The sequence below is a fragment of the Chinchilla lanigera genome, unplaced genomic scaffold (assembly GCF_000276665.1).
Source record: "Chinchilla lanigera isolate Chin_1 unplaced genomic scaffold, ChiLan1.0 scaffold00021, whole genome shotgun sequence".
Classification (NCBI taxonomy): domain Eukaryota; kingdom Metazoa; phylum Chordata; class Mammalia; order Rodentia; family Chinchillidae; genus Chinchilla; species Chinchilla lanigera.
This window is the reverse complement of record NW_004955422.1, coordinates 13,942,145-13,952,074: the sequence shown is the minus strand read 5'-3', so window position 1 is coordinate 13,952,074 and position 9,930 is coordinate 13,942,145. Positions and strand designations below refer to the sequence as shown.

General features: G+C 59.9%; 1 protein-coding gene across 1 annotated transcript; it reads left to right on the top strand.

Moving 5' to 3' along the window:
- The first annotated feature begins 972 nt into the window (after window positions 1-972).
- On the top strand, window positions 973-8,485 carry Th (tyrosine hydroxylase). Its single transcript, XM_005384197.2, has 13 exons — window positions 973-1,272; window positions 2,884-3,108; window positions 3,950-4,124; window positions 4,433-4,521; window positions 4,631-4,698; window positions 5,117-5,167; window positions 5,448-5,593; window positions 5,708-5,843; window positions 5,972-6,041; window positions 6,446-6,502; window positions 6,662-6,757; window positions 7,033-7,166; window positions 7,986-8,485. Exons 1-13 carry the CDS (start codon window positions 1,183-1,185, stop codon window positions 8,143-8,145), a joined length of 1,497 nt encoding a protein of 498 aa, XP_005384254.1. The 5' UTR covers window positions 973-1,182; the 3' UTR covers window positions 8,146-8,485.
- Window positions 8,486-9,930: the final 1,445 nt, after the last annotated feature.

The following is a 9,930-nucleotide window of genomic DNA, read 5'->3' as shown; positions in this document are numbered from 1 at the left end:
TTAGTGAGCGAGGACACCTGTCCCAGGCAGGCCTGAGAAGGTGCCGCACGCTGTGCGCATACTTCTGCTCAAAGCCATCACCTGCAGCAAGGAATGGCACCGGGGAGGGGTTTAGGCTGAGTGGACCCGAGCCCACCATTGAGGAAGGGTCCCCTCCCCACTCCTAGACTTCTTGGAGGTCCTGAGTGAACCCCTGGCCCTGACCCAGAGGAAGGTGCCTATGGGGGACAACAGCCAGGGAAGGCAAGAGAAAGTAAAGTCCCTGGCACCTCAAGAAAGCTGGTCTCCAGAGAGTGCCACAGCCCAGGACCAGCTGAAGAAGAGGGTGGCAGCTCGCTGGCAGGGGGATAGAAGGGGAGCCCAGGGCCCTCAGTGCTGAGGGGAGGGTGTGCGTCCAGGGAAGGAGTGGTCCAGAGGTGGGTGGTGGAGTGGTTGTGCAGGGTAGGTGGCCCTGTTTCCTGGGTGCAATCTTGGTCACCGTGGAAGGGGGCTGCCGTCCTTGGGAAGGATTAGGGCCTCTGGGAGGTAAGTGGGACTCTCTTAGAGACACATTGGAGGAACTGGTCCTTCTGAAACATTCTGCACCCTAAGGGACCTGCCTGTGGGTTCAGTACCAGGGCCAGTAGGCACAGGGCTAGGGCAGAGCAGACACCATACCTAATGGGTGTCTCTACAGAGAGGAGACCAGGACCTGGAGGGCAAATTTAAGGAGACCTCTGGAAAAGTAAAGGAAAGAGTTCTTGATGCTGAGGATCAAAGCTGCATCCCTCTTGGGGTACCAGGGCATCCGCCACGGAGGGACAGGGTTGGTAGAGTGTATGCCCATGGGTCCCCTGCAGGGCCCCTCCCCGTGAGTCTCCCAGGGGCCAAAGGCTAAGGGGACCCAGCTGTCCCCTTCCCCAGTAGAATGTGAGCCAGCCCCTGGTCCACAAGCCGCGGGGCTGGGGATGATTCAGAGGCCGGTGCCTGCGACACGAATGCAATTAGATCTAATGGGACGGAGCCCTTTCTCCTGCAGCTCCGCGCCCACCCCACCTCCCTCAGGCACAGCAGGCAGGAGAGGGAGGGATCCACAGGAGGTGGGAGGTGGGGGACCCGGAGGGGCTTTGACGTCAGCTTGGCCTTTAAGAAGCCGCCCGCCAAGGGCTGTGGAGACGGAGCCCCGGACCACTACGCCGCACCATGCCCACCCCCAGCGCCGCTGCGCCGCAGCCCAAGGGCTTCCGAAGGGCCGTCTCCGAGCTGGACGCCAAGCAGGCTGAGGCCATCATGGTAAGGGGGCATGCGGGCACCCATGGGCCAGAGTGCACCAGATGCCCAGGGGCAGCCAGAGTAGCCTCTGGCTCTGCGAGCTGGTGAGGAGCCCACCGGAGTCTGCAGGGTTGGTGTGCGTCAAGCCCAGAGGGTGCCCCCTGTGCCCCGGTGTGTGTTGCTTTTGTGTTCTGCAGGGCTCTGGGAGATGGCGCTTGTTCCCCTGTGCCCCCCTCTGGGCTTTGTGTGGGTTGCTGTGTGTGCTGTTTCGTGAATCAGGAAGAAGACTCCCCTTGGGTGTCCTGGAAGGGAGCTCTGTGATGAAAACGGTCTGTGGTCACACTCAGCCAGGGCCACCGGGAGCACGCCAGGGCTCCACCCTGCCCCGCTTGCCCACTCCACCTACCCCCTGTGCCCAGCTGCCTTTATCAGTTACCTGCTTGAGGGGAGCCACACCAACCTTCCTGGCACAGTGACAGCTTGTGGCGGGGTCCGGCAAACAGGAACAGACCCAGGATTTGTTGTGCCAAGGGTGATCTGGCTGTGTGATGACTTCTGTCCTTTCCTCTCCTCTCCCAGTGCAGGCGATGTGTGGGGCAGGACACTGATCTGACCCCTCTGCTGGGCTGAGGGTCTCAGCCCCTGAGGGAAGCTTAGTTCTGCCTCAGGGCCCAGAGTAATGGCTCCCCACACAACCAGGAGGGGCTGGGGCGTGGAGACCTTAAAGGAGGAGGTGTGGCTTACAGAAGCTTAATTTCCAGTCACTTTTCAGGGACAATGTGGGGTCAAGAGGGCCCCATCTTCCCAGTTCCAAATCAGATTCCTTCCCTAGGGAGGCCCTGGCCCTCCCAGCCTCTAGAGTTCTCCTGGGCCAGAGCAATGGCCCTGGTTCTGTCTACACTGTCCACCCAACATCAGGAGGGGTTCTGGGGGGCTCTGCTCCTCCTTCCACTTCCAGGACCCCAGAACCCTGGGAAGGGCTTGTTCTCTTTTGCTAAGGACCCAGGGACCCAGGACCTTCTTGGAAGCTCCGCTGCAAGGCTGAGTCTGGATGCCTCCTCACTCCAAGCCTGGGCGTGCTCTGGGTACTGGGGGATCGGACAAGCAGCCCCACGGGAAAGACAGATGGCCAGCAGTGGTCACACAGAGACAACATGTGCCCAAAGCTCTGATGGAGTATGCAAGAAAAGGCCTGGCCCCGCACCTCCACAAGGAGGCCAGGAGGTCCCCAAAGGAGGGACACTCACTCCCTCCTGCCTACATGGCCCACCCTGCTCTACAGAGACCTCCTGTGCTCTGGCCTGCCAGGGTCCCTGGCTACCATCCCTCTGTCCATCTGTGGGCACAGGACAGGCAGCTCTCCCATCACTAATCCAGTTAATGCCAGGCCTGGGGACAGGTGACACAGCACGTCTGCCTTGGGAGGCAGCTGGCCAGGAGCCTGGGCCCTTCCTTCTACCATGGCTTCCAGCATCTTCCCGTCAGGCCAGCCGCCGCCCCTTCCATCAGGACCCCAGCAGGTGCTCAGCAGTGCGCCCATGTCCTGCTCTGTGAGCCACCAAGCAGCCTGCCTGGAGTCTGAGGGTGTCGGTGAGGAAACTGCAAAGCATCCCTGTCCCCCTGTCCCTACAGTCTCCGCGGTTCATCGGGCGTAGGCAGAGCCTCATTGAGGATGCCCGCAAGGAGCGGGAGGCAGCTGAGGCGGCAGCGGCAGCTGCAGTGGCCGCCTCAGAGCCTGGGGACCCCCTGGAGGCGGTGGTATTCGAGGAACAGGAAGGGAGAGCCGTGCTGAACCTGCTCTTCTCCCTTCGGGGCTCCAAGCCCTCTCCGCTGTCCCGGGCTGTCAAGGTGTTTGAGGTGAGCACATGGGCTGCCCCGGGGCCCTGGGGCAAGTGTGTCCTCACCTTGTGTGGGGTTGTGACCCCTCCAGGGCAGAAATGTAGCTACCCAGGGCCACTAGAGGCAAGGATCCCAGAGCTCAGGTGGGATCCAACCCCTGTGACTCCTTGTGTGCCCACCCCAGCTCTCCCACATCGACAGCTACACAGCTGGGGCTGAGGAGGGGCACAGCCACCCTGGGAAGTTGGGTACTGCTGATGGACAGCAGCTACGATGACGGCTGATTCCATTACTGCCTTGGTGGGTGACCTGGCTTCTGGAAGAAACTCCCAAGTGACATTAGAGCCAGACTCCTTGTGAACTCCCAGAGCTGGCTGGGTGGCCCCAGGGTCCTGTTGCTGGGCAACAGGAGGTAGTGGTGGAATGAACTCTGCCTAGCAGTCCCTGATGCTCAGCAGTTGCTAGGAAGGGACTTGAGCCCCGTGCTGTGGACACAGAGGGGCCAGGTCAACCCAGCAGCCCTGGTGCAGCCGTGGGCCCAGATGAGGCCATGAGGGAGGACCGGGAGTCGGGCTGCATAGACACAGCCTTAGGACTTGCAGGCAGGACTGCCCAGAAAGGGGAACAAGGGCACAGCTGGGCAGCTCCCTGGTGGACGTATGAGACAAGACCAGGTTTGCCTGAGGCAAACTCTGACCTAGCAACAGGTCAGACTCTGAAAGACGGCCGTGCTGTCACCGCAGCAGAAGTCAAGGGGGAGCCAGCGAGTTAACCAGGGTGCTTCTTCCTTCTCCTCGCCCCTGTTTCCCCACCTCTTCCTTCATTCCTTCTCTCTCTTCTTGCTTCTTTCTTCCCAAAGACATTTGAAGCCAAAATCCACCACCTGGAGACACGGCCAGCCCAGAGGCCACGGGCGGGCGGCCCCCACCTGGAATACTTTGTGCGCTTTGAGGTGCCCCGTGGGGACCTGCCTGCCCTGCTGAGCTCTGTGCGTCGGGTGTCGGATGACGTGCGCAGCCCCAAAGAGGACAAGGGTGAGCCCTGCATTCTGTCCCAGAGTGCATCCCTGGGTATGGGGAGTCACCCGATGACCCCAGGCATGGGGAGCAGAGGCTCCTGCAGAGGAAAACACTCAAGTGAGCTCATGGCACTGACCTCTGCCTATGCTGGCCCTGCCCTTCCTCTGGTTCTGCTCCATGGTCTCATCTGGGCCTGAGCCACCTCTAGGACTCAGGTGGCCCAGCCCAGGTGGCTTCTAGGAAGGGGGAAGTGGCGTCCAAGGTAAGCAACAATGGAGTAGCAACCACACTCATTCAGCCCTCTTCCTCTGTCCTCTCTAAAGTCCCCTGGTTCCCACGAAAGGTGTCAGAGCTGGACAAGTGTCACCACCTGGTCACCAAGTTTGACCCTGACCTAGACATGGACCATCCGGTGAGCCATTGTCCCTACCCTATGTCCCTCCAAGTCACCCCAGTCACCTCAGCTGGACGGGAGAGGACAGGACAGCCTCCTAACTGGGCTCCTGTCCCTCTGCCCTCAGGGCTTCTCAGACCAGGTGTACCGCCAGCGCAGGAAGCTGATTGCCGAGATTGCCTTCCAGTACAAACAGTAAGGGTCATCTACCCAGGGACCTGTTCTGTGGCCTCACACTGGCTGGGGTGGGACAAGGAGGATGGAGGGGAGAGGCCATCTTTTCACCCACATTATCACCTCACTGCTGCTACTTCCCACTTGGGGTCCAGCCTCCTTCCAGCAGCTCTGCCCCCATGGTCTGCATAGCACAGAGGTGGGTAATGGCATAGCTCCCAAGTCACAGGTGAGGGTACTGAGGCCCAGAGAGGCTGAGAAGCCTGCCAAGGCCACTCAGCCAGCCCTAGGCACAGGCAGCCCAGAGCACACCCCTCCCATTCCCCACCTCACAGGCCTCAATCCTGGCTGACGAGGCTCCAAGTGAGTGGGGCTCCCTCCTTTCTTGCTCTCTGCTCCCGGGAGTGGGGGCCATGACTGACCACTGACTCCTTTGCAGCGGCGAGCCGATTCCCCAGGTGGAGTACACAGCTGAAGAGATTGCTACCTGGTGAGACCCTGACAGCCAGCCGGGGAAGGGTGGGGCTGGGCAGGAGAATCACTGCGCAGGAGCAGCCTCCACAGGCCTTGTGCAGCAGGAGAGACGAAAGCCAGGTGGCAGAGGGGCTTCCTGAGGCTCAGACACCCCCAGGGTCATCTCTACTGCCTCCTGCAGTCCCCCAGAGTCACCAGCAACCCCCCCCCCATGGCAGTGAATGGTGCCAGGGACAGTGGGAGCAGATGGGGAGGGCACAGGGCAGTCGGGCAGGCCCTCAAACCTTGGCCTGCAGGAAAGAGGTCTACACCACGCTGAAGGGCCTCTATGCCACCCACGCCTGCCGGGAGCACCTGGAGGCCTTCCAGCTGCTGGAGCGCTTCTGTGGCTACTGCGAGGACAGCATCCCACAGCTGGAGGATGTGTCACGGTTCCTGAAGGGTGCGAGACAGGAAGAGGGTCTGGACAGGGAGGGATGGCAGGGGCGGGGCGTCAGCTTGTGGGGTGTCCCTTTCCTAGCACCTCCCCACACCCTGACACCAGGGCCCCTTGCAGAGCGGACGGGTTTCCAGCTGCGGCCTGTAGCTGGCCTGCTGTCTGCACGGGACTTCCTGGCCAGCCTGGCCTTCCGTGTGTTCCAATGCACCCAGTACATCCGCCACGCCTCCTCGCCGATGCACTCCCCTGAGCCGTGAGTGTCCGTGTGGCAGGGTGGCTGTGCATTCGGGAGCAGCGGCCCAGTGGCACCCAGGGGAGGATGGGGGAAGGGTGGAGCAGGCCAGTATCCCCCAGGCCTTTCCCTCTCTCTGCCTCACACAGGGATTGCTGCCACGAGCTGCTGGGGCATGTGCCCATGCTAGCTGACCGCACGTTTGCCCAGTTCTCCCAGGTGGGTCCTCAGGCCAGGGGCAGAATCACTGAGGGGCTTCGTTGGCCAGGGGCTGCTGGGGCCGACACGCTGGCAATGCATTCTGCCACTGTGGAGTTTGCCACAGAATGGACGGTATCCTCACAGCCCCCGAGACTTGAAGGTGATGGCACCCTGGGGTGCACCCCATCCACAGACAGGAGGAAGCCCGGTCCTTCCTTGAAGCCCTGTCTCCTGGCAGAGGTGCCCATGCCTGTGCTGCCACTTGCAGGATTATACGAGAATCCTACCTTGGTTGTGGCGAGGGTCTGCATGGCCCAGGCCGTGTGAGGGGACCCCTGGAGGAGCAGTTGAGGTCCTAACGGCCTCACCCTGAGCCCAGGGCTGGGCTGAGTTTACCTCTCAGCCTCCTTTTCCCTCCACAGGACATTGGCCTCGCATCCCTGGGGGCCTCAGACGAGGAAATTGAGAAGTTATCCACGGTGGGTTTCTTCCTCTGCAGGGGCCAGAGGGAGGGAGTGGTCAGGGTCCTGGTTCTGCCCAGAGCAGGGCCTGGCCTGCCACGGGGTGACACCCTGATCAGCCAGTGAGGGCTGGGAGAGCGGCGGCCCTCTCACCCACCCGCCCCACTATCCTGACAGTTGTACTGGTTCACGGTGGAGTTTGGGCTGTGCAAACAGAATGGAGAGTTGAAGGCCTACGGCGCTGGGTTGCTGTCCTCCTACGGGGAGCTCCTGGTGAGACTCCAGCAGAGGAGGACTGGGCCATGGTGTGGGAGGGGGCCAGAGGCCTAAGTGGAGGGAGTCCTTGGCCTGGCTTCCTAGATTTGGGTTCTCCTCGAAGAAAGCTTGTCTACCAGTCCCCACTCCGTGCTGTCCCGAGGCCTGTGTGGATCTTCAGGGGAGGTCGGGGTGGGTCCTCACCCACAGCCACTGTGGAGTCAGGCCACAGTACTCCATTCTTTTGGGCCATGGGGTATGGTGGCCCCATCACACTGGTGACCTCCTGCCAGCACTCCCTGTCTGAGGAGCCTGAGATCCGGGCGTTTGACCCTGATGCTGCTGCTGTCCAGCCCTACCAAGACCAGACCTACCAGCCCGTCTACTTCGTGTCAGAGAGCTTCACTGATGCAAAGGCCAAGCTCAGGTGGGAATGAGACCCCTGCCCTGTCTGCAAGCTGTGTGAGAGAGGCCTTCACCCCATCTGGGAGCCCCTTTCACAGAGGATAAACCACCCTTGGGTATAACATCCCATTCACAGCACAAGCACCTTCCAGAGAAGGTCCCCAGAAGGTCTGAGTGGAGCGAGGCTGTGGGGCCAGGGCTGGTATATGGCCAGGTCAAGACTGGATCAAGGCCAGATCAAGACCATTTGGCAGAGTCTAAGCTGCTTAGGGACACTCAAGACTTTCCCAGGCCCCTGACCCCAAGCAGCCTGGGCCTCGGATGGGATGGGGAGGGGCGGGGAAGGACCAGATGGAAAAGTGTGTGAGAGCTGCAGTGGGGCATGGAGGGAGCTGGGGCTTTCCAGGGCTGGGGATGCAGTGATCAGTAGGGTCCCACAGGGGGCAGCAGAGCCCGACAGGCTCATCCTGGTAAAGGGTCTCTCTGCCCTTCCAGGACTGCTTGACACAGGGAAAACTGAGGCCAGGTCTGTGCCTGAAGGGAGGGTTGGAGCCTATACACAAGCTTAGGGAGCCTCAGAGCACATGGTCTGGTCGGGGAAGGCTCCTGGAGGAGGAGCCAGGGCAGCTTTGGAAGGGGCACCCAGCAGAGGTCTGCTTGGAAAAGGTCCCTGGAGGTGGTCTGGACACAGGAGCTCTAGGGGCTCAGATAGCCCAGAAAAGCTACCCAGTCCCTACCTCTGGCTATCTTGGAGGTTGTAGACCCTGCCTCCAGCTGCTGGCCCTGGTCCTTCCATGTCCCCATTGGGTGACTGAGGGTCTACACTGGCTTCCTTCCCTAGGGGCTATGCTTCTCGAATCCAGCGCCCTTTCTCTGTGAAGTTTGACCCCTACACACTGGCTGTCGATGTGCTGGACAGTCCCCACACCATCCAGCGCTCCCTGGAGGGCGTCCAGGATGAACTGCACACCCTGGTCCATGCACTGAGTGCCATCAGCTAAGTGTGAGGGGTGTGACCCTATAGGTCCCAGGGGTCTGCCCTGGAGTCTCCTGCCCCTTCCCCAACCTGCTTGGCTCCTGTCCTGCCCCAGAGCTTGGGCCCACGTAAAGCCTGGGTCATGAGCACCCCCAGCCCAATGGATAACCCGGTGCCATTTCACCCTCCTCTCCTGGGCCCCTGTGAGCTTCCCTGCTGCTTCCTGCACCATGGCTGGTGTGTGAACCTGTAAGGTCCTGTCCTGCTGCTGCCTGAGCCCCAAGGCCACAGGCTGGCCCTGCACTGCCTGCCCCACCCTATGTTCTCTGCCACTCTGTTCATTGACTCAATAAAAGCGAAAAAGATCTCTGAGTGTTTGCATGGCCTCTGCATTATGCCACAGGAGTGGGCCCTGACCCTTACACCTGCCCCAGCCTTGCTTGGAGGGTCCTCTTCCTCCTTCTTCCAGATGGAGCCCCAGCCTCATTTCTCTGCCACCTAAAGGCCTCTCCCAACTCTGAGCCCCCAGCAGCTGCAGAGGGGTAGAGAAGGCTCTGGCTGAACTGTCCCTTCTCCAAGGGGAGGCAGTACTGTGGTGGGGCAGGGGTAGGAGGGACCCTCCAGGCCCTTGTAGGGAATAGTGGGAATCTGTGCTAACTAGAGGATGAGCCCCAGCACAAGGCTGCAAGCCAGGGATGGAAGAAGGAGGCAAGACATCTACCCTGTCCCCATCTCCCCACCCCACCCCACTCCACCCAGAGCAGAGTCCCAGAACTGAGTGGGGCCTCCATGTGCTCCTGTGTTGATGGAAACAGCTCAGCTGGGTGAGTCTTCTAGGCAAGTCTTTTAGGCAAGTCTTCTAGGCCTCCGTCTCTAGGAAAGCAAATGGAGGGCTGGAGGGTGGGTTTCCCTCCTCCTCCAGCTTCCTAGTGGGGCCTAGACATTGCCCCTCAGCTGGAGCCCTAGCATCCTGCAGGCTCCACCAGCCAGCCCTCTTCCCAACCTGCTTCTGGCCTTGCAGAGCTCAGGCCAAGCTTCCTGTGGGCGGCCTGCTCCATGCTTCCTGTAGGGGTGGTGTACCAACCAGTCTACAAGACCTTGCTCCAAGTGTTGCACTAGACCTGCAGGCTCCCCGACTCTGAGCTCTGAGCAGAAAGCTGGGAAAGCCCTGTTCCTCCCTCCAGCCCTGGGCAAGGCCCCCACACCTTCTTGGCCTCTGTCCTTCCATGAGCTATGCCCTGATCACCTCCCAGTGCCCATATCCCTTCAACCCAGGAACCATTTCTGTTGTTCTATTCAGGGTGTCAGATCCCAAGATCAAGGTACCTGCAGATGAATATAAAAGTAAGAAAGAAAGAAAACCAAGAGAAGCAAAATTCTAGGATCAAGGGGGCTTGCAGCCTCTCAGACTGCAGCCCCAATTACCAATTTCAGTAACTCTTTATTCAGAAAGAACAAAAGAAGCAGCAGTGCAAATGGGAGGATCTCAACCAATTTAGCAAGGACAATAAATAAGACTTGACTAATTAGCCATCATGTTATCATTCCTAAGGCATATCTCAGCAAAGCATTTAGTGTTGACCCTGGGGCTTTCAATACTTTTGTTAGACTTCCTCCAGAACCCAACAATCATGGTTTGGTCAGGCCTGAGGCAATACACAAAAGAGTCACTAAAGAATGTCCTTCTCCACATTTCCCCCTTTTTGTTTTACTGTAATCCCTTGAAGTATCAGCGAAAAGGCTGCCAATTGTCTTTCCATTTTTCTGGGCATTTTCTGGATGAATTTCACTAGACTAAGAGGATCAGGCA

Excerpts from the sequence above, each read along its gene's own strand:
- Th (XM_005384197.2), top strand. The coding sequence starts at position 1,183 with ATGCCCACCCCCAGCGCCGCTGCGCCGCAGCCCAAGGGCTTCCGAAGG. Across the intron at positions 5,168-5,447 it reads GCTGAAGAGATTGCTACCTG|GAAAGAGGTCTACACCACGC; the intron begins GTGAGACCCTGA and ends CTTGGCCTGCAG. Across the intron at positions 5,594-5,707 it reads TGTGTCACGGTTCCTGAAGG|AGCGGACGGGTTTCCAGCTG; the intron begins GTGCGAGACAGG and ends GGCCCCTTGCAG.